Source organism: Silurus aristotelis (genome assembly GCF_946808225.1).
Source record: "Silurus aristotelis genome assembly, chromosome: 5".
Classification (NCBI taxonomy): Eukaryota; Metazoa; Chordata; class Actinopteri; order Siluriformes; family Siluridae; genus Silurus; species Silurus aristotelis.
The window spans coordinates 9,604,082-9,627,388 of record NC_139578.1 but is presented as its reverse complement, the minus strand read 5'-3'; the positions used below and the strand labels follow the sequence as shown (position 1 = coordinate 9,627,388).

The 23,307-nt window shown below is 40.5% G+C and overlaps 1 protein-coding gene and 1 long non-coding RNA gene across 51 annotated transcripts in view; one reads left to right on the top strand and one right to left on the bottom strand.

Annotated features, from left to right (window-relative positions):
- scrib (scribble planar cell polarity protein) overlaps positions 1 to 23,307 on the bottom strand; it is a 77,749-nt gene that overhangs the window by 27,204 nt on the left and 27,238 nt on the right. For 16 of the 50 annotated variants that reach the window (XM_083541919.1, XM_083541947.1, XM_083541914.1 and 13 more), the window contains exons 2-15: positions 17,195 to 17,312; positions 15,656 to 15,734; positions 14,926 to 15,015; positions 14,506 to 14,562; positions 14,263 to 14,326; positions 13,458 to 13,532; positions 12,331 to 12,475; positions 11,860 to 11,978; positions 11,495 to 11,694; positions 11,066 to 11,232; positions 10,600 to 10,730; positions 9,892 to 10,020; positions 9,135 to 9,308; positions 7,696 to 8,103 (exon numbers count right to left, since the gene is read on the bottom strand). In XM_083541919.1, the coding sequence (XP_083398045.1) occupies positions 7,696 to 8,103; positions 9,135 to 9,308; positions 9,892 to 10,020; positions 10,600 to 10,730; positions 11,066 to 11,232; positions 11,495 to 11,694; positions 11,860 to 11,978; positions 12,331 to 12,475; positions 13,458 to 13,532; positions 14,263 to 14,326; positions 14,506 to 14,562; positions 14,926 to 15,015; positions 15,656 to 15,734; positions 17,195 to 17,312 (1,956 nt within the window). Of the gene's footprint in view, positions 1 to 5,865; positions 5,929 to 7,695; positions 8,104 to 9,134; positions 9,309 to 9,891; positions 10,021 to 10,599; positions 10,731 to 11,065; positions 11,233 to 11,494; positions 11,695 to 11,859; positions 11,979 to 12,330; positions 12,476 to 13,457; positions 13,533 to 14,262; positions 14,327 to 14,505; positions 14,563 to 14,925; positions 15,016 to 15,655; positions 15,735 to 17,194; positions 17,313 to 23,307 lie in introns of all 50 variants that reach the window. The other 34 variants (XM_083541959.1, XM_083541925.1, XM_083541939.1 and 31 more) reach the window with 3 other exon arrangements.
- LOC310726466 lies at positions 502 to 4,986 on the top strand. Its single transcript, XR_014533768.1, has 3 exons — positions 502 to 3,374; positions 3,559 to 3,708; positions 3,812 to 4,986. It is a non-coding gene; the product is annotated as an uncharacterized lncRNA (long non-coding RNA).

Here is a 23,307-nt window from a genome sequence, read left to right as displayed (position 1 = left end):
TCAGACATTAAACAATTCGCTTAAAAAAACCCAAACAAACATGGGATTAAATCGCTAAAGAAGCGATTAATCACTAAAGAAATTCGTCCTTCTGATTAATGTAATCTTTATTTAGGTCAATGGGTTTGAATAGTGTGTTTTTATAGTCTAAAGTGATTGACTGCTCTGTGAAAAATATACACTGCAGCAGTCAGAGTGGGGGACAATTCAATCCAATCCAAACATTCACAATGTTTTCCTTTCCTTTTACTCTCATGTGATCATCGGAGCCAAAATGTGTGCCAGTGAACAGAACACCAAGCGAGCCAAAGTAAAAATTTGCATTGCACTAAATCCTGAAACAAGTTACAACTAGAGGCCACTTAAGGAAAGGAAAGCCATGAATGCAGGAAACAGGATATTGAATGTTCTATTGCATGCATTTTTCTAGTTGGCCACATCTACTGTATCAATGTCGAGTGTTTTACATAAAAACATGCAAAGGACATTTCTTTTTCCAAAATAAAGTTAGCTTTTGGGACTAAACAAGATGGCAAACATTTACCTAAATAAATAATCATCATCTACACATTTACTACATTACACATACAGAAACAGACACATGCTAAGTGGATTAACAGGTGATAAAAAAAACAAAAACAATTGTTACTTCGAAGCATAAAACACATTAGTTGATCTTGAAAAAAGGTCAAAACAAAAATCAAGTTTTCAAAGGAACAAGATGGATGCTGGCGATTCTACATAAGCAAGCCATGCAAAATAGACGCCGACGCAACACTTGAACGACAGAGGTCTACGAGAAGGGGAATAAGAAATGGGATGGGACAAAATGAAGGGAGCATGACACTCTGGGCCGGAGAAACGGTCACATTTGACAGCTCACTTAATGTTTTATACGATATTGTCCTCATTGTTCACTGAAAACACGATAAATCATCGTTTTCTAACATGCAAGGTTTCTGTCTGGTTTATTTGAGATGAAGTGCAATAAAGAAGGAAATACGCTTCAACGGGATGCTGTCTGTTGTTGTTGGAGCTTAGAATTTTGTCTTCGTTCTACAAAGTTTTGATACGTTGACACCCCTTTTTCGTTCAGTAGCAACTTTATAGCCAGCTGGTCGTGATGAATGACTCAAATCCGCCTCAAGACAGCACACTGTATACTATTGATTACATTTCATAATGAATAATTATTACATGTATTATTTAATTGTTATATGATAGGTAAATTGATTATCCAAAAAATGACCAAGCAGTGGTCAAAATGATGGCAATATTAGAACTGAAGTTAAAAAGACACTATGTTCTTTAATAGGATCTTTAGGTTTAGCTCAGAAAACAGCACTGAACCTCTCGAGTGTCTTTCCAGAGGAAGCACAACATTTTGGAAGATAAACTGATTTTTTTCAGTCATTTATTCAGTCGTTATCTCGCTTTCGCATTCCTGCTCTACAATCATATTTACACAAGTACTCAAGTTGTTTTACTAGGATACTTAACACTATGCTTAGACACATACCGATTTTTACTGCCCATCCTGGATCATGTCTTAAATTATGTTACAATCCGATTAGATGATCTAGCTGACCTAGATGCAGATTCAGTTGATTGGACATGATTAGCAAAAGCAAATCACAGTTTCTAATCACAGTCATCATCCAAACTTTAGAGCTATGAGGTGATTAAAAAACCCAAAAGTTACACTGATAAAACTCCAGAGATGGGGAAAACCTGGAAAAATTAGACAGGCACACAACTCCTCACCTAAAGGAGGCACCTAAGATTAAATTAAGGCCATAAGGGGAAATGAAACCTGACAAGGATTTACTAAAAAAGACTCTGGATTATGAATCTGGTGGTTTTTGAACCCCAACTTTTTAAACCCCATCCTCACCAAAGAATATTTTCATTTGCACCTGACCTTAGTGTTTTCTGACAAACCTAGTGCTCAATTTCTCAAAGTATTTAGTGAACGTTTTCCGATACTTATTACTGATAACAGTTCCAACTGAAAACCATATATATCTAAAAAATCAGCCATGACATTAAAACCACTTGTGTTGCCAGATCCTGCCCTGCTGAGGTGTGGATTTTACACGATCGCTGAACGTGCCCTGTGGTATCTGGCACCAAAGTATTTGCAGCAGCTCTTGAAAGATTTACATGTATACTGGGACGTGTGGCCTCCATGCAGTAGAATTTGTCTAGTACACCTGATCCGACTGACATCTGAGGAGTACTTAACACAGTCAAGTCCATGTAACTATCCGAAAAGCATTCCTGAACTATTTTTGTGTGGCAGGGTGCATTATTCTGCTGATAACAGTAACTGCCAATAGGGACCACCACTGTAAATGGTGCAGATAAGGATGTGTTCCCTTTTAAATCTGGTTCTTCTCCATACTGTCTCAGGGAGTTTTTCCTAGCCACAGTCACCCCTTGATGGCGTATTAGGGATAAACTTATAAAGGGAAAAAAACAACAACAACTTTACAGTCACTAAATGAATACATTCCAAATTCAAAACCTCTTTATCGCTGTTAAGCTGCTTTGGGACAGTGTTTATTGTTTAAAATTGAACTGTAGTCAAGTGATTTACTTGGTTTGCAGCAATGTTACGTAGGTAGTATATGAAAGATAACATTTACATGAATGCCAGACGAGGCCAGCTGCTTCTTCTACACACACCAATGAACCTTGGGCACATGTGGCTGGTTCATCAGTTAAAACACTTTTGAGAGATACTAACCACTAATTCCCAGAAACACCCTACAAGACCTGTATTTTGGAGATGCTCTAAATCCGGCTTCTATCCACCACTATTTGGCCCTTGTGAAAGTCACACTGCCCATTTTTCCTGCTTCGCAACACTTCAAATTCTTTTTGAAAATTCACTTGCTGCCCAACATATCATACCCCTTGAAAGGTGTCACTGTAACAAGATAATGCTATGCACAGGTCAGTGGTTTTAATGCTATGGCTGATAATGATATGACAACAAATATTTATGAGGTATCTAATAATTAAAGAACTCTTTGTTCTCAAATCAAAATGGAAGGGTTTTAGATTAAAATACAGTCATTCCAAATTGCAAGGATGAAATACTTTCAAGATGGACTTCTTTTAAGGACATTTTTGGATGAAAGATGTACAACGTAAGTATCTGAAAATTACTGAAAGAAAAACTGTTTCGTTGAGTTTGTCACAGACTTGAGTGAACATAGTTTGGATAATGTGGGCATTGTTGATTTTGGGGTTTTTGGTTTCTTTTTTGTTTGTTTTAAGTGTTTCTTTTAATACAGTGGTGTAAAAAAGTGTTGGCCCCCGATTTCTTATTTATTTGCATGTTTGTCACACTTAAATTTTTAACACAAGTGAACACAACACCTTCCCGTGGGCTCGCCACCTGCAGGAGGGACCGTAAGGGACTGGTGCTGAGAGAATAGGGCAGCAGTCGAAGGCGGGGGCCTTGACAGCCCGATCCCTGGACACGGAGAAGTGTCTGGGGAATCTGCTTAGACTGCTGCCCTCGTGACCCGAATTACGGATAAGCGGGAGAAGATGAAATGAAATGAAAGTGAACACAACATGCAGTTTTTAAATGAAGGTTTTTATTTACTGAGGGAAAACAAAATCCAAAACTACGTGGCCCTGTGTGAAAAAGTGTTTGCTGCCTAAACCTAGTAACTGGTTGAGTCGCCCTTAGCAGCAACAACTGCAATCAAACATTTGCGATAACTTGCAATGAGTCTGTTACAGCGCTGTGGAGGAATTTTGGTCCAATCATCTATGCAGAATTGTTGTAATTCAGCCACATTGGAGGGTTTTCTTGCATGAACCGTTTTTTTATGGTCATGACACAGCATCTCAATAGAATTCAGGTCAGGACTTTGACTAGGCCACTGCAAAGTTTTAATTTTGCTTTTCTTCAGCGATTCAGAGGTGGACTTGCTCATTGTCCTGCTGCAGAACCCAAGTTCGCTTCAGCTTGAGGACATGTACAGATGGCCGGACATTCTCCTTCAGGATATTTTGGGAGTTCATGGTTCCATTTATCACAGCAAGTCTTCCATGTCCTGAAGCAGCAAAACAGCCCCAGACCATCACACAACCACCACCATATTTTACTGTTGGTATGATGTTCTTTTTACTGAAAGTGTTTTTTTTTACTTTTACACCAAAAGTAATGGGACACACCTTCCAAAAAGTTAAACTTTTATTTCATCAGTCCACAGAGTATTTTCCCCAAAAGTTTTAGGGATCATCAAGATGTTTTCTGGTGAGAAACTCAGACGAGCCTTTATGTTCTTAATGCTCAGCAACGGTTTTTGTCTTGGACTCTGCCATGCAGACCATTTTTGCCCAGTCTCTCTCTTATGGTGGAGTCATGAACACTGACCTTAACTGAGGCAAGTGAGGCCTGCAGTTCTTTGTATGTTGTTGTGGGGTCTTTTGTGACATCTTGGATGAGTCGTCTCTGTGCTCTTGGGGTAATTTTGGTCAGCCGGGGAAGGTTCTCCAATGTTCCATGTTTTTGCCACATGAATAACGGCTCTCACTGTGGTTCACTGGAGTCTCAAAGCTTTAGAAATGGCCTCATAACCTTTTCCAGACTGATGGATCTCAATTACTTTCTCTCATTTGTTTCTGAATTTCTTTGGATCTCGGCATGACGTCTAGCTTTTGAGGATCTTTTGGTCTACTTCACTTTGTCAGGCAGGTCCTATTTAAGAGATTTCTTGATTGTGAACAGGTGTGGCAGTAATCAGGCCGAGGTGTGGCCAGAGAAATTGAACTCGGGTGTAATAAACCATAGTTTTAACAGGGGGGCAAACACTTTTTCACACAGGACCATGTAGTTTTGGATTTAGTTTTCCCTCAATAATAAAAACCTTCATTTAAAAACTGCAGGTTGTGTTCACTATCTTTCATTAATATTTAAGTTAGATCATCTGAAAAATTAAAGTGTGACAAACATGCAAAAAAGAACTCAGGACAACACATGTACACACCACTGTATATAGCCCTTGTGTTAAAGCTTCAGTTCTCTATACAACCGAGAGAACAGAGTTCCTTCAAAGACAAATAGGAAAACATCCTCAAAATGTTGATTTTCACTGTGCCCTCATAAACTGCCTCAAAAATGTTTTTATAAAAAAATAAAATAAAAAAGGCTTTTATTACAGTATTGACAAAAATAAATCCAACAGTGCTGCAATGTATTGAAGACTATAAAGCGGTCTGAATACCTGCAAAAGGTATAATTCATGTATGAGTTAAAATTCTACTCAAGTTTAAAAGTCACACCACTGATGTTTTTCTGATCGCAATGCTGCTTCTGTCAAACTAACACACCCTATAGAATAAGAATGGTACTGAAAAAGATCTTTTATATTGCATTAGACTTGACACTACTTGTTCCTGGGCCACAGAGTCTGACAGATGAGTAAGAAAGACTCAAAATAAAAATAAAAGCAGGCAGACAGAAAGACAGACACAAAACAAAAGAGGACAAGTCACAGATATAATGGAACCCCGGTTTCATTGGATAAACGTGAAGTAATGGTGGACTTTTTTTTCTTTTTGTATTTCTCAAAACACTGATTAGCAATAAAAAGATCTCAAACACTTAATTTCTGTCACACAAACAGGGTTCCATCACATTTGTGGCTTATGTGTTGAGTGACTGTGAGCGATTCCATAGCCATTGGCCTCAATTATCCGGTGGTCTGTTTCTTCCCCTCCACTTTCTAACTACAGGTGAAGAGTGACAAAAGTGAGAAAGCAAAGAGAGAGAGAGAGAGAGAGAGCGAGAGAGAGAGAGAGACAGAGTGACACAGCTGAATGGAGAGAGTAGGTACAGACCTCTTCCTCCTCAATTCGAGCAGGCTCAATCAGCAGATTATTGACTTGATCAAATGACACCCCCTGTTAGGATAGGAACCAGCAAGAGGGCATGCGGATTAGTGAGGCCAAAATAAAACCAAACAAAAAGAAAATAAATCATCAGCACTTCCTCCAGGACAACCCCCATCAAAAGAATGAATAAGGAAGTAAATCTTCACCCAGGTACACACACATTTAACAGAACCCCTTAAACATACACACACACAAACAAACAAAATGAGAAAAGCAGAGCAGCAACATTTTTCTTTGCGTGGTCGAGATCACTATATGATATGAAAACTGTGATTATCAAATGATAAGTTATTTATGGCTTTGCAGCCGTTGTTATAAATCTCATCGATTTCCAATTTGCATACAATTAACTTCATAGCTGTAATGAAGAAGTTCAGATGGAGTGTTGCTGGACCTTTTTGTGTGTCTTTCACGACTCAGATTAATGCAGTCGCACTGATTTAGGGCCAAACTGCTGATCTTGGTACTTAAAGCAAAAATCTAAGAGCCGTCCCTTTCGATTTTGAATCATTACCCCTCTAACTAGTAAGTTTACATGAAAATCTGAGCTTGAAAGGATTTTTCTCTTCATCACAAGGTCATTAAATAAAGCAAGAAAGAAAACATGACATGAACGCAGCACACACAATGTCCCACACACCAAAACAAATCACACTATGCACACACACACACACACACATCTAATCATATCCACACACACACTTTTTCTGGGTCCCTGATCCCATTTCATTAGAGAATGCGATTCAGATGTAGGAAATGTAGATGCTCTGATTGGTAACATTTTACATACATGTGGATATATATATATATATATATTTTTTTTTTTTTTATTTAAAAGGAGCTCTTTGGGATCTCTGGTCTGATTTATTATGAAATTATTATAAGCGTTCATCTGTAATAAGTGTTACTGAATTTTAAAGCATCAGTAATAACAGGCGTATGAAAATATGAAGCATTTAGATGTCCCACGTCTCTGATGATACTTTGCACAAGATTTGGATCCGTTATAAATTACTTAAAATGACAGCTAAATTAGGAAGAAATTCACACCGATATCAAACACGTAAGCGAACATTAGCGACTTAAAAAAGATAGGATCAGGGGGCCAGGAAGCGTTTCACGTAGCTATGAGGGAGGGAAAAAAAAACAGCTCGGTTAAGAATCATGGATTCATTCAAAAATGTTATTCTGAATGACATGTCGGTGAACTGCATTTCATTCGCTGCCTTACACACCACATTTGTTGAAAAAAAATTAAATGCAAATAATGATGAGGAGCAGCAGAGCATGGGGCAGGTGGAGGCAGTGCTCAGAGGGGATGTGGTGAGCATGGTGTTGAAGGTGGAGCATGTGTGGAACTAAGAGGAAAGGCAAAAGGAAGGGGTGTTGCCATTTGACATGCCTGTCTGTCAATCAAACAAAGAACTAGCATTAGTGTTTTGCAGTGTTCAAAGGTGAAGGTAATGCTGATAGCTGGGTATGTGATATCAAGATCCTTCTAATAATGCAATTAATATACTCCGAAGCATCTTTTTACATTATCTGTGACGTGCCATAAACCTATTTTTTTTTTGTCGTGTATTTTGCGAATATTCCATTAAAACACAAACAAACAAAGGCACTCGATTCAGCATCACGCAGTTTGTGTTACATAAAGAGCTAAAGACTGTAATATGGTCTTACACCGTTATGAATGATTCATAGTGTTATGAGCCCCTAAAACCTCTCTGTCTCACTCACCAGATCTGTCTCCCCTGCTCTGGATTATAGCCTTACCTTCACCGGCTGCAACGAGCTGTTAACCTGAGTCAGCCTTCCGTCCTCTTGCTCAGACGCCTCTAGCCTTTTCAACAGAGGGGTGTTCACTGATAGTCCCTCTTCATCCTCATCCTCATCCTCCTCCCCACCATCCTGCTCATCCCTGGGTATTCGTGGGACTGATGCGGGTGCGTCAGGGCTGAAGCCCTCCAGTAATGCTGCTACAGCTTCGGGTTTGGGGAGTTTGGTGATCTTGAAGTGCTTCTTGTAGTGTGGCGTGTCTTTGCGGATGAGGCGCTGTTTCTCGGCGGGAAAGGGCGGCGATCGCGCCTCGCCGTCGCTGCGCTCGCCTCCGTCGTCCTCCTCGTCGTCGTCGTCCTCCTCGTCGCCGCGGATGATGGGCTCCTCGGCAAAGTGCACAGTGGGCTGGCGGGGAAATGCATGGATATATTCACCCAAATGGTTTGGCTTTCGAATGGATTTATTGATTTAACATGAAAGTCATGCTGTGACTAATTACATATAATAATAAAAAAAACAAAAACAATCTTTCAATATACACTGATCAGGCATAACATTATGACCAATATTGTGTTGGTCCCCCCCTTCTGCTACCAAAACAGTCCCCCAACCCGTCGAGCATTAACTTCTTTAGTAATCGGAGCTACAGTAGCTCACAGCAGCGGTGGCTATTTCCATTAGAAGATCAAGGTGGGCATGATGAGACGTTAGGGCATTTTACAGAGTTTTTATTATGAGTTTAGTGGTTAGATGAAGACCTTCAGTTCAATATTCCCCCAAGTATTCTAGTGTTTTCTTTGACGATACATTTTGGAAGATTTCTTCATATGTACTGTCTTGCAGTCCATTACTATGTGTTTTAGGGTCATGTTTGTTTTAAAGTGATGCCATATTGGGGGTTTTTCTCCGTTTAGCAGGAAAGCGTGTGTGAGTGTCCAATACGGCACCTTGTATATATGCTCTGACCATGTCAGCATTTGAAATGGAAGTTGAGGAATTGCCTTTGGATTATAGTTGGGTTCCCTGTCGCTGGTTCACTGCTGCTTCTTCCTCGGACCACTGCAGACCGGGAACATCCTACTAGAGCTGCAGTTTTGGAAATGCTCTGACCGTCATAAATTCAGCTCTTGTCAAACTCGCTCAAATCCTTACACTCGCCCATTTTTTCTGCTTCTAACACATCAGCTTTTAAGACGAAATGCTCACTTGCTGCCTGAAGTAACCCACCCACTAACAGGTGCCATGATGAAGAGATAATCAGTGTTATTCACTTCACCAGTCATAATGTTATGCCTGACCGTCTCATTTTCCTACTCAGATTGTGCAAAGGTAATACTATAAATAATAATGTATCATAATAATAATACATTTTTATTATTATGATTAAATGGAGCAAAGAACGTAAAGCAGCGAGTGAGTGCATGCTCCATTAATACCTCAGTGTATTCTCCTTCCTCGTCGGCTTCTTCCTGCTCGTGCACTTGTCTTCCGTTAGGCTCCGCCTCGATGCCATTGACCTTCTGCGTCTCATTGTGAGAGTTAGCTGAGGCAGTGCTGTTCGAGACCTGGGAGTCATGGCTCTGATTGGACAATCCACTCATGCGCTTTTCCTGTGAACAGCCAGTAAAGAAGACTACTTAAACAGAATGCTGAGTGAAACCGGTCCACACTTGTGTCTGCAGTGACAAAAACATCCCACTTCAGTTATACGCTTTACCTGTAATTGATAAAGCAAACACAATATGCACAAGAAAAAAAAAATTAATAAAAAATAAAATACTTGATGGATAGAGCATGAGTTATGTTCACTTAGAGGCCCCTAATTTAAGATCCCATGAGTGCCTATTAAATGTGAGAACGGGTGTATATACAGTGCCCTCTAAAGGTACCTGCATACTGAACTCGAAACCTTTGAGAGGAAAATTTCAAGCCCTCTGAAGGCAAAACAGCAATAAATAAAAATGTGGACAGATCATGGCACAATATAATGTACAAAGAAAAGAGGCACATAAAGGTGCATTGTGTACTTAAACCTAGTTTATGTTTATAAGGTGTGTTTCTGAATGTCACCCAGAACAAAACTACCAAAAGCAGAAACAGGTTCCCCCCCCCGCCGAAGGTTCTTCCTGCTTGATATTCGGATGGCTTTAAATGTGCGTGCACACACACACACACACACACACAAATACAGACCTCGGTTTCTGGAGAGTCCAGTTCTTCATCTGGCTTTGCTGTGTAAGCCTCGTTTCTTCTGGCCTCGATCACATTCTTCATCACTTTTAGCTCGCTGGGGTGAGGTGTGGCTCGCCTCTGCAGACCCTGCTGGTTTCATACAAAGCAGAAGAATTACCCTGAATGCATTGTGTAACTGTACCCGTATTTGGAATGTAATACGAATGCAGGGCTTTCAGAATGCAATCCTTTTAATGCGCGGAACATTTGTCTTTGACTGCATTAAAAAAAAAAATGTATTCATATTAAATTCGAAAACATACACAACAATTTTTTTTTTATTAACTATAGTTAGTGCAGTGTCTCTGTGGAGACTCACTCCGGAAGTAAGAAATAAGATTTGTTTTGCAGATGCATGGATTTGCTCAAGAATCCATAAGCGCTAGCTGGTAAGCAGGAAGTGGCTAACGACTAATGCTCGTGCTAGGGATTCTTTAGTCCAGTGGTCCCCAACCCCTGGGCCGCACAGAAAGAATACATAACTTAAGAATACATACATAAATATTTCCGTTTTATTTATTATCTGATTCTGAACTATGTTTTATTTTGGAAAATTACTGGATTCTATCTGCCACATCTGATCTCTTGAGATATACACACATCTATACAAAAATAAAGAAAACACTAGACAAGAGACACACTCGTGCACAAGCACACCCATAGGCTCACCCTCCTCTCTGCAGCAGTCTCATCGTCTTCATCATCAGGCTTGGTTTGGTCCTGAAACTGAATGACGGACACTCTGTTCAGATTAGTGTCTGTGGGCCAACTTTCGTCCACGCTGCTCTGCAGCAGGTTCTCTGAGAACGCAAAGAAATGAGAAAAATCATACAACAGTCTGCTATGGGGCAGGTGGTAGCTCGGCGGGGTGTAGGCTCTGGGTTTCAGATCGGAAGGTCGGGGGTTCAAGCCTCGGCATTGCCAAGCTGCCACTCTTGGGGCCCCTGAGCAAAGCCCTTAAACCCTCAGTGCTCTAGGGGGTGCTGTAGCATGACTGACCCTGCGCTCTGACCCCAGTTTCCTAACATCGCTGGGATATAAAGAAAAAAATTCATTTCTGCTGTAAAGTACATGTGACAAATAGCGCCTTCCTTCCTAAATAAAGAGTGTGTCGGGCACAATGAGGAGGCCTCACCTAAGCTGGGTGTAGGCTGTTGGGGCAGCAGGTAGCAGGTGAGGACCTTCTCACCCGTCCGCTCGTCGTCCTCGGTCTGAAACTTGAGCATGGGCTGTGACTGGTTCTCTGCCAGCCACATGGCCTTGAGGTTCAGATTGGCTAGCGAGAAGGGTAGGTTCTGCAACCTATGCACAAAAACAGGACGAGTAACAAGAAACTAAGAACTGGCCAGCAGGCATTTATACACAAGTACCGATCTGATACAAAAATGCCAAATACACACAAGTGCTGAGTTCGGGTTGTGCAAGTATGTGTACATAAAGTCACGCGTAATGAGAAGTTAATTATAGCATGTAATAAGACTAATTGGCTTCTCTAGAAACTACAGACAAATGGGATTTCTTGCTCTCAGTTTATGTGATAGAAGAAGAAATTCAGATCTTTTACCTGTTGCCTGCCACATCCAGCACATGCAGCTCCGTGGCATCGGCAAGCTCGGCAGGCAGTTTGGTCACGCGATTGTCTCTGAGCGAGAGCACGTTGAGACAGGAACAGCCACCCAATTCGGCTGGTACGCTGCTCAAGCGGTTACGGTCCACGTTTAAGTTGGTCAGCTTCTTTAATTTTCCCAGAGAACTTGGAAGAGACTACAAGAGAAAGGATCATGAATAAGAATTAATTTCTTATTGGAGATTAAATATGCAACTACACCTTTCTCTTAAAAAAGGGAACATCAAAACACCATCGGGTCAAAATCTAAGCAATGATGAGAGCATTACACCCAACCTAACCCAATCAAAGCAAGATGATACCTGTAGCAGATTCTCGGTCAGCATCAGTTCTGTGAGGTTCTCGCATTCGCCGATTGAATCGGCCAGACGCACCAGGCGGTTCTGGTCCACTTTAAAGATGGATAATTGCTTCAAGGAGCCTGCAGAGAAGAAGCACTTAATTAACAGCAGCACACACAAAAAAAAAAGTTAGCAATGGCAGCAATTTATATGCAATTAGAGTCATGATTCTAGTCATATACAGAATTGCCACTAGGGGGCAGTTAGACAATAAGAATAAACGTACGTTCTCCAGCGTTTACACAGTGAAGCCGCACCAAAGCGTTTGATTAAATAGAGATGTTTACAGAACACTGCAAGGTTTAAATACAGCAAACATCACAAGGCTAATTACTTAACCTGTCAATAATTCAAACCTGCTGTATAACGTTTCAGATCAGTCACAGATGACTGTATTGCACATCAGCTTTGCAAGAAAGCTAATTGGCTCACCGATGCTGTCAGGCACCACCTCCAGATGGTTCTGTGAGAGCAGCAGGTCAGTGAGGGCGATGAGGCCGTTGATCTCGGAGGGCAGCTCTGTGAGCCGGTTCTCTGACACGTCCAGACAGACCAATCTCCGCAAACTTCCCAGCTCCTTTTTTCACATGCAAACATTACTTAACTGGGCACAATGATATTTTGTCTGTTTATCTTTCTATTCCTGAACACACACAAGTTTGTGTTATTTGTAGGTAAGGGTGGGGCGATATGACAAAATTATCAAGGCATTTCTATGAAACATGACATGAAATCACAACAGACAGTGCTGCTCAGACACCGAGCAAAACTGCAACTGTGTTAGTAAAAAAAAATAAAAAATAAAAAAAAAAAAATAAATATATATCTCTATCTATCTATCTATCTATCTATCTATCTATCTATCTATCTATCTATCTATCTATCTATCTATCTATCTATCTATCTATCTATCTATCTATATACACACACACACACACACACACACACACACACACACACACACACACACACACACACGTACACTGTAGTATAATAGTAATATAATCAAGTTATATATATTTAAAATAAATGTATTTTTGAATTTTTTTTTAAGTATTAAAGTGACTACTAAAAAGTAAAATTGATCAATAAAAGAATTTTATCTAGTTTAAATATTTTAAAAGTTTAAAAAGAGTTTAAAATATAAAAAATTAATCAAAATAAATAATAATAATAATAATAAATACATTAAAAGAGTCGCACTGGCTAATAATATAAATTAATGACTATAATTTCATCTCTAACATAATAAAATGCGGATTTTTTTTTATTAGAATTTTTTAAAAATACTTTTATTATTTAAAAAAATCAAAGTAGGAAAATGAAAAATAAATTAATTAATTAAATCAATGATTATTTTCTTTTGAAGCAAACACTTCTTGCACATAATAGTTTGGCTGTTGATGTGATGAACACAATGGGGGTAAAAAAAAAGTTTTCCAAGCCAGTGGAGCCAGTATATATATATATAAATTAAACTATCAACACTAGCGCTAATAAAAGAAGTGTGTTTGTAAGTTGTATCAATGTTAAATGAATTGGACGCGGCATGTACTCACTGGGGGGAGGGAAGAAAGTTGGTTCCTGTCCAACCACAGCTCACGGAGGTTGGGCAGTGCCCCCAGTGCGTCCGGCTGAAGTGGGCGGGGATAAGATAAAAAGAGTGTGATAAAAAGATTAACGCTTTATAAAATGCTTCAAAAATAAATAAACAAACAGATAAACAAAAAAAAAAAAAAACCGTTTGTGATTGACTCAAGGAGGGACAGATGTACTCTAAATAGCCTGAAAGCCTCCACGTGTCTCTTTTTAACGTGCAACTGACTTTCTCTAAGAGTTAAAAAACTGATATAAACACACAGCTAGTGCTCTGGGGTTGGAAAGTTAGACGAAGACGTTTCTATGGTGCTCGGCTTTATTTCCTTAAAACCCAAAAACTGTATTTTGGATGAAGCATTTTCCAAAAAGCACATGTGCGCGGCAGTGCCGCCTTTTTCTTTCACCAAATTTGGCAGAGCGTATTATCTCAGGTGGTCAGTGTGACTGAGATGGATGTTGTATACAGAGGGAAATTGTGGGTAGTGCTTTGTGATTACATCACCAGCATTGCCTGGGCGACGCCTTTGTGTGATACCGTATTGTTTACTCTGCCCCACTGAGACAACTACTGGGTGTTGCCATGACGGCGTCAAAGAGATTTAAATGAAGCGCACAACAACAAAAAATGTAATAAATAAATCATACTTGGGGAGAGGGGAAGAGGGCGGGGGGGAGATATGAAGGCAGTCAGAGAAGACTAGTTTGTACTGTTGTAGGAATTGCGTCCCATGTCAACTAGATGAGGCGTGCTGCGTTTTTCCGTACCAAAACCTCCAGTTGATTGCTGCCCAGATCAAGCTGTTCCAGTTTAACCAGGAAAGACAGAGAGCTGCAAAGCCACAGAAAACTCATCATTCGAAGCATACACATAAACAAGACGCTGTTATTTATCCTTGTTGATTCTAAAGCACAATAACGTTTTCACGCTAAGGCTTATATTTGCTTTTTTTTTTAAAAGAAACGAAAATCTGTGCGCTGGGTCAAAACGATCTTGTGAGAGAGACTTACGTGGGTAAAGACTTCAGTAGATTCTCCCTCAGCTCCAGGGTTACCAGGTTAGCCAAGCTGGAGTGCAAAAAATGCAACAAATTAGAGGGGCAGAATGAAAAGAGGTGGAGAGCGAAACACAGGGGTGTGTTAGTCAGATGGCAAATTTATATTGTGACAGTTGGTCTGGACGTGTGAGGGGCTCCTCCATCTGTATGAACAAGACTGAGTGCCAAACCAAGAGCTCTGTGTGTGTGTGTGTGTGTGTGTGTGTGTGTGTGTGTGTGTGTGTGTGTGTGTACAGAGAAGATGGTGTTTCTGAATCATCTCACGCTACAGAGCGTGCTAAATTACAACCAAAAAAACGATCTTGGATACTGTACTTTAACTTTAATAGTTACACTACTGAGTGTGTGTGTGTGTTTGTGTGTATACACTCACTTTCCAATGTCATTCGGTAGTGATTGTAGTGACACGTCATTGAGTGCAAGATGAGCTAGTGCTCTAAGCTGTGTAAAGCCATCGGGTAATCTGTATGAGAGAGGGGAAGCATAGAGAGAGAGAGAGAGAGAGAGAGAGAGAGAGAGAGAACACAGGAGAGAATGACAGACAGTGAAGGAGAGAGAAAGAGACGGTGAAAAACGTTACGTGACATGCAAATGGTCAGATTTCTACTTCTACTACTTTATATTTCCACAAAAAAATTAATAAATAAAATAAAAACCTCACTAAGAGCTCTATAACAGGCAACTCAGAATATGTTCTGAAGCTTCAGCTCAGGTGACTCAGTTGACTCACTTTTTTCCCTACACAGTGTCTTAAATGATCGTCTAAACACAATCAGGATGCAGGGCAGTTTGCAGACGATTGCAACATTTGGAACAGCACAGCGAGCGTGCAACACAAGGCTGGGTTATTGTGCTATGACGCTACGTCTTTTTACACAGAATTCCTTTCCGCCAGACTCGTTAAACCTAAACATCACAGCTCATTTATAAACTAAGCAAAAAAAAATAATTATAAATTAAAATCACGCGTGGTACCTCGTCCGGGAAAATAGAATGCGTGAACATCCAAATCCATTCATAGAGAAGCTTTTGAGGGAATCTATGTAAGCAGTTCTCACGCCATCATTTCCACCGTGCTGTGCTCTAACGTGAGGGTCACTAACCTGGAGAGGGGGTTTCCACTGAAGTCTGCAATCTCCAGCGCCTTACAGAACTTAATGGTCTCGGGGATCTCGGAAATGTCTAAGGGAGAAGGGGGGTGAGAGCGAGAGAGAGAGAGCGAGCGAGAGAGAGAGAGAGAGAGAGAGAGAAAGATGAGATACCAAGTCAGCAGGAACTGTCAGCAAAAAGTGTCGCAATCGATGCTGCACTTTTCCCAAATGTTTTTAATGGTTACCAGATGTGCGCATTACACTGGAGGTGCAGTAAATAGCAGTGACCTGAGATTAGAACCCAATATTTGTAGGAATGAAAAAAAAAAAAGAACAGGAAAAATATCGTTATCTGGTTTGTTTACCAAAAAAAGAAAATCAACGGAGCGATCGAAAATCAAGTAATTACAGTACAAACACGTATATAAAAGGAAAACTGCAATGAGCGGTTGACTTTGCGCGACGCGGTCCGAGATCCGATAGCGACCGCACAACAAGGACACGCCGAGGGCGATCCGCGTTCCCGTTCCCAGCGCCGGTGTGCTGAGTCACGATGTTATGCATAAGATACGATAGTATTGGCACTTCTGTTTAAAATGCTCACTAATCACAAGGTCATTGAGATATGAAAAGACGTCAAAGCGACACTACTAGAGCGCTCCGAATAAAAGATGAGAAATAAAAGTGCTCATCGAACTCAGACGGAAGTGATTACAACCAGGTTGTCACCTATAGAAAAAGCATGATGTTATGCTGAAAAATCCGATGTACAGCAATTTGTAGGAATCCCCCCCACCCCCCCTTAACGCCAACTTCTATAGCAAAAAGCCAGATTTATTAATACGAATATATTTTACTATCATACACATCCTTGTATATACACTTTTTCCCCCCACATATATCTTCTTATATTTTATATCGTTTATACTTTTTATTCATCTACCTTCTTTTTTTTTTTTCCTTGATTTATTGTCCCTCGTTCTATTCCCTCATGCCGGACCTTCGTAAAAAACATTTCACTGCATGTCGTACTCTGTATGTATGTGACAAATAAATTTGATTTGATAAATCTAAAGATGTTTAAAGATTACAGAATACAACATGTGTCTCAAAGGTGTATTAGGATTACAGTCCAGCAAAATGTGTTTAATGGACATTGGATTCTGACAGGACCGGCAGTAGAATTCAATACCATCCAGTACCACAGAGCCCTAACTCAACTATTTAGCGGTCTGCGAGGTGACGAGTTTCATGGCGCGGACAGCAGTATTAGCGCCAACGCTGTTGTTTTGAAAAAGTGACGGCTATGTGCCACTGCGATCCCACTTACAGGGGTAGTCAAAGGGCATTGTGGGTGATACAGATCTAGTTAATACAGCGATGTATACATTTATTTTTTCATGGAACAAATATTCAATTGGCACTCATTCTTTTATATTACACATATAAACAACACACAAAAAAGCGAGAGAAAATTCATTCCATGTTTTTGAAAATCCTTAATGTGTTTACATTGTACATGGATGGAAGCATACGAGTATCTGGACCCACCATTTCGAGAAATGTCCAGCTCCACCAGCTGCATGAAGTTGGCCACCTCAGGGGGAAGTCTCTGGATCTCGTTGTCACTCAGGCCGAGCTTGCGCAGGTTCAGTAGCCTGAAGAAAGGCTGAGGAAAGAAGAAAGGGAAAATACTGTATTCAATCCTACCAAGTATAGTATTTTGCATTGATTTTTTTAAGCATGACACTCAAGAAATTAACAAATAATAGTGTAGGGTAAACTGACCACACTTGCAACAATACAATATAGCACATAACTGCATTGTTAAAGACACAAGTACTAAATTCAATATGTCTAGGAATCCAAACAATAAATTCAACCATGTGTATACACACAGCTTGATGACATGTGATAAGAGTTATAATAATAATGTCCACCTCTAAAAATAAAAAGCAGCTTTCACCCTCCATCATGCATCGGAAGAAGCTACAGGGATTAAAGGAAACGAAAACATTTATTTTAAAAACATCCTGTTGATATTGCGTATGGGATTATTTTGGCTTGCTGCTAATTCGTGACTCTGATGAGCCAAACATGAGTGTTGCACGCCATTACGCATACCCCAAACGTGTCCATGCTTCTACACTGATGTCACCCATTTGTGTCAGGCAGTGGAACAAAAAAAAAAAAAAACACAACAAAACAAAACAAAAACCCACCTGAACAGCAACTCACCCACACACCACCAACCCACACTTTAACTTTTCACACAGTGGAAATTCCTAAACCCTGCTTCAGACCAGAATGGTAGATATACTGATAAAAAAATTCACCAATTTTGCCCATATGAAAACAATTACACCATGTATCTCTAAAAAAAAAAAAAAAAAATCATATAATAATTAAATGCAAATTAAATGAGATCTATCTATCCATCCATCCATCCATCCATCCATCCATCCATCCATCCATCCATCCATCCATCTATATAAAGGAATACATATTCGTACGGAAATCTTTCAGTACAGGGCTTTTAATTTGGTAAACGTGAAGCGCGAGTACAATCCTTTTTACGTGTGAAAATCGGAGTTCCCTCAGGAACGTATTTAATGGCTATAGTTAGCGCAGTGTCCACTGTGGCCACAAACTCCGTACCAGAAATACAATTTGTTTTGCACTATCATGAAAGCGCTAAAGAATCCATAGCGCTATCCAAAATTTAGCTAGCAGCTAACATTAGCCATATGGATTCTTTATGTCCAGTTGGGGGGGGATTTGAACCATACTGTGACTTAAAAACCGAGGTATGTACCGAACTGTGAATATTGTGTGTGTGTGTGTGTGTGTGTGTGTATATATATATAAATAAATAAATAAATAAATAAATACATACATACATACGTACATATATACATACATACACACACACACATTATACATACAGTGAGGAAAATAAGTATTTGAACACCCTGCTATTTTGCAAGTTCTCCCACTTAGAAATCATGGAGGGGTCTAAAATTGTCATCGTAGGTGCATGTCCACTGTGAGAGACATAATCTAAAAGAAAAATCCAGAAATCACAATGTATGATTTTTAAACTATTTATTTGTATGATACAGCTGCAAATAAGTATTTGAACACCTGTCTATCAGCTAGAATTCTGACCCTCAAAGACCTGTTAGTCTGCCTTTAAAATGTCCACCTCCACTACATTTATTATCCTAAATTAGATGCACCTGTTTGAGGTCGTTAGCTGCATAAAGACACCTGTCCACCCCATACAACCAGTAAGAATCCAACTACTAACATGGCCAAGACCAAAGAGCTGTCCAAAGACACTAGAGACAAAATTGTACACCTCCACATGGCTGGAAAGGGCTACAGGGGATTTGCCAAGCAACTTGGTGAAAAAAGGTCCACTGTTGGAGCAATCATTAGAAAATGGAAGAAGCTAAACATGACTGTCAATCTCCCTCGGACTGGGGCTCCATGCAAGATCTCACCTCGTGGGGTCTCAGTGATCCTAACGAAAGTGAGAAATCAGCCCAGAACTACACGGGAGGAGCTGGTCAATGACCTGAAAAGAGCTGGGACTACCGTTTCCAAGGTTACTGTTGGTAATACACTAAGACGTCATGGTTTAAAATCATGCATGGCACGGAAGGTTCCCCTGCTTAAACCAGCACATGTCCAGGCACGTCTTAAGTTTGCCAATGACTATTTGGATGATCCAGAGGAGTCATGGGAGAAAGTCATGTAGTCAGATGAGACCAAAATGGAACTTTTGGGTCATAATTCCACTAAACGTGTTTGGAGGAAGAAGAATGATGAGTACCATCCCAAGAACACCATCCCTACTGTGAAGCATGGGGGTGGTAGCATCATGCTTTGGGGGTGTTTTTCTGCACATGGGACAGGGCGACTGCACTGTATTAAGGAGAGGATGACCGGGGCCATGTATTGTGAGATTTTGGGGAACAACCTCCTTCCCTCAGTTAGAACATGACAATGACCCGAAGCACACAGCCAGAATAACCAAGGAGTGGCTCTGTAAAAAGCATATCAAGGTTCTGGCGTGGCCTAGCCAGTCTCCAGACCTAAACCCAATAGAGAATCTTTGGAGGGAGCTCAAACTCCGTGTTTCTCAGCGACAGGCCAGAACCCTGATTGATCTAGAGAAGATCTGTGTGGAGGAGTGGGCCAAAATCCCTCCTGCAGTGTGTGCAAACCTGGTGAAAAACTACAGGAAATGTTTGACCTCTGTAATTGCAAACAAAGGTTACTGTACCAAATATTAACATTGACTTTCTCAGGTGTTCAAATACATATTTGCAGCTGTATCATACAAATAAATAGTTAAAAAATCATACATTGTGATTTCTGTTTTTTAGATTATGTCTCTCACAGTGGACATGCACCTACGATGACAATTTCAGACCCCTCAATGATTTCTAAGTGGGAGAACTTGCAAAATAGCAGGGTGTTCAAATACTTATTTTCCTCACTGTACATACACACGCACATGCACAATGCTTACAGAAATTCCTAAACAGCTGAAAGGCTGTTGAGACTTCCTTGGATTCTACTGAACCATATTGCAAATAGAAATGTCTTGGAGCAACAGAAAGTCTTCCCAGGAGTGACTGACCTGCCAAAATTTCTCCAACAGCACAGCAGCATCTCATCCAGGAAGTCTCAAAGGACCCCATTAAAACTTCCACAGAACTGCAGGCCTCTCTAGCATCAGCTAAAGGCAGTATTCATTACTTAACAATAAGGAAGACAACAAAAAATACCAAACGGGAAAAAGCACTGCTCACTAACAACAAACAACAAAGCCCATGTGACATTTGCTCAAATGCACCTGAACCATGTCCAAGACTGTTGGGATAATAGTCTCCCAAGGTTTGGTGTAAAGCAATGAAACATTTAACTACAAACATGTCATACCAACAGTTAAATATGGTGAGGTTGTATGGAGATGTTTTGATAAATGAACCACATAAACAAAGGCTTGTTGGCACCTGACCATAAGATTCGATGCTCTTTGAACATCACATTCCACATTCTGGAGTGTGTTCATGGAGATTTGCGCTCATTCAGCCACTAAGGCAGTTGTAAGATCAGGTACTGATGCAGGGTGATTACCGTCAACATTCAATTCATCTCAAAGGGTTGAGGCCAAAGCTCTATAGCAGAAAATCCTTCCTTCCTAGAGCTGGCTTTGTGCATGGGGCATTGTGATGGAAAATGTCATTCTAACACATCCAATACAATCGTGTGCCTCTAGTTTGAGGTAACAGCCTGAGGAAGAACCACATATGGTGGGAAAAGTTGGGCATCCCAATCATTTTGTCCATATAGCGTATTTGCACAGTGTCCAAGCGACCAGCAACTGAAGAACGTACAATTTCTGTGATTAATGAAGCCTTTCGAAAAATCTTTGCTGATGCTGAATGAAGTATAAATGGAGGGTGCAGGAGAACCAGAAGCAGGTCCACATACAGATTAGTCAAAGTCCTGACTCTAATCCATAAGAGATGATGCAGCAGAACTTAAAAGGGGCAGATAATTCTCGGAGCAGTTCTCTGAAGAAACACGGACCAAAATTCTTCTACAATGTTATACATATAAATTGACAGAAAAGTCCTAATTATAGATGTTTCCTCGTGTGATCTGCTCCAGATAGGCAATATTTAAATGTCAGGGGATGGTAAATCATTTTTAACGCCACTGCGTTTCCTTATTCTCGTGGGAGTCATGCATATACTGTACCAAGAGGTCACTTTTTAGGCAGCCGCATTCAGAACATTCCAGCGGCTGTGACTGTAACGTTCTCTCTTTGCTTGCCGCTCAGGCAGAATGCTGAACCGGGCATCAGTCAACAGAGGCTCCAGTGTGTACTAAATAGAGTCAGAGCTATTCAGTGTGTGCATCTAATCCAAAAAAATGTTCAGCGTGCTTCCCATCGCCTGGTACACAACGTCAAAACACTGAAATCAACTTAAGTGCAGGCATGTGGGACTGTCCGGGGCTGAAAGAAAGCTGCTCTTTCAATACGGAAAGATTGGAACAGATAAAGGAGAAGAGAGAACTGGAGTCCTCATGACGAATAATTGCACAAAGACATGATTATGTCTCGCAAAGTACATGAAGGGTCAGCGATGGAAGATCTCGGAGGAGGTAAAAGTGCAACTTCACACAAGCTCTTAAAGCACGTTCAAAACCTTGGCGTCGTTAACCAACTCTGCAGCATCTGGTTAGGGCATTACAGACATTACACAAGGCGGCAGCTGGTTGTCTCCGAGTCCGTCCTGGTGGCAGGTGATACGTGTCGAATAACAAAACAAAATTATGAACCCCTCAGATGGGAGGCGGACGGATGCGCACGCGGCCACGGTGAATAAAACTCCACGAACGGAAGATTTGGAGCACAGAGCTCTGCTCAAAACCAGACATATCTAATAATGTCTTGGAAACACGTGTCTTAGGTATTTAGTCTTTTTGACCATGTTGGATGTGGCTTTTTTGAGGCCGAGCATGAGCGTTGGAGAAGATGAGAGCTGTCTGCGCAGCAGCGTGTGCTCAGGCTGCAAGTCGATGAGGTCTATTAGAGAAGGAGCGCTCCACTGAAGAGCTGATTATACACCAAAACAATGAATCCCTTTTACTAGTCCAGCCAAACGTCTGGCAAGTCAGAGACCATACACTCCAACGCTGACCGTTTTTTTTGCGCGCACACACACACACACACACACACACACACACACACACACTTCCTAACGGCTCTCTACTTTCGAAGTTTCACATGCATCCTGAGACACAGGTCAGATGACTGATGATAAATGATGCAATCAATAACGCATTTCGACACAAAGAGGCTTTTAGAAGGTTTTGCATTCAGGGATTATTTTTCATAATCAATTTGTGGGTTTGAGGCAGGAGGTCTGCGTAATGGCCTGAAAAATGGCCACCATTAGCAAATTTGATCAGCCAACCAACAAACAACGAGGAATAAAACAAAGACAAGGCACTTCTGAAGTGATTACAGTGCTTTATTGAGACTTAAATGGATATATAAGTGTTAAGCAGTACAGCTGATGCTGGGTACGAGTAAATATGCCTGCTATGAATAATAATAAAAACATCTCCCCTCTTCCCATGAATTCACTTGAAAAGCACTACTTTCAGGTGCATAATGGTGCAGAGTTACAACTAAAACCCACTATAATTACCTTTTGTGCGCAATGTTGCAACACCCAGTGAACAATGATATATCCTGAGTCAGCGCTATCCATCTTTGCTATGCCAAGGGGGGAAAAATGTTAAATCTGTATGCTTTTCTTATCGATGTATCAAATTTATCACATTGGATGCTTTGGATTTAGGCAATTTAACACCAAGAGTCTGAATTTGTGTCCGAAGACGTTTATAGGAGTCTCTACAGCTGCCAGAATCAGCAAAAGCAAAGAAACTCCATATGGTCTTGTCAAGTTTACTTGAAAGCAATAAATATTAGAAAAGCAAAGCAACATTTTTGAACAAACACAGTTGACTTAAACATCTCTGGGTGACTAAAACTCAGATTTCACTTAACTGGAACTAACAACGCTGAATCGTTTCAGCAGTAGAATGCACACATGCATTAAGATTGAATTGGG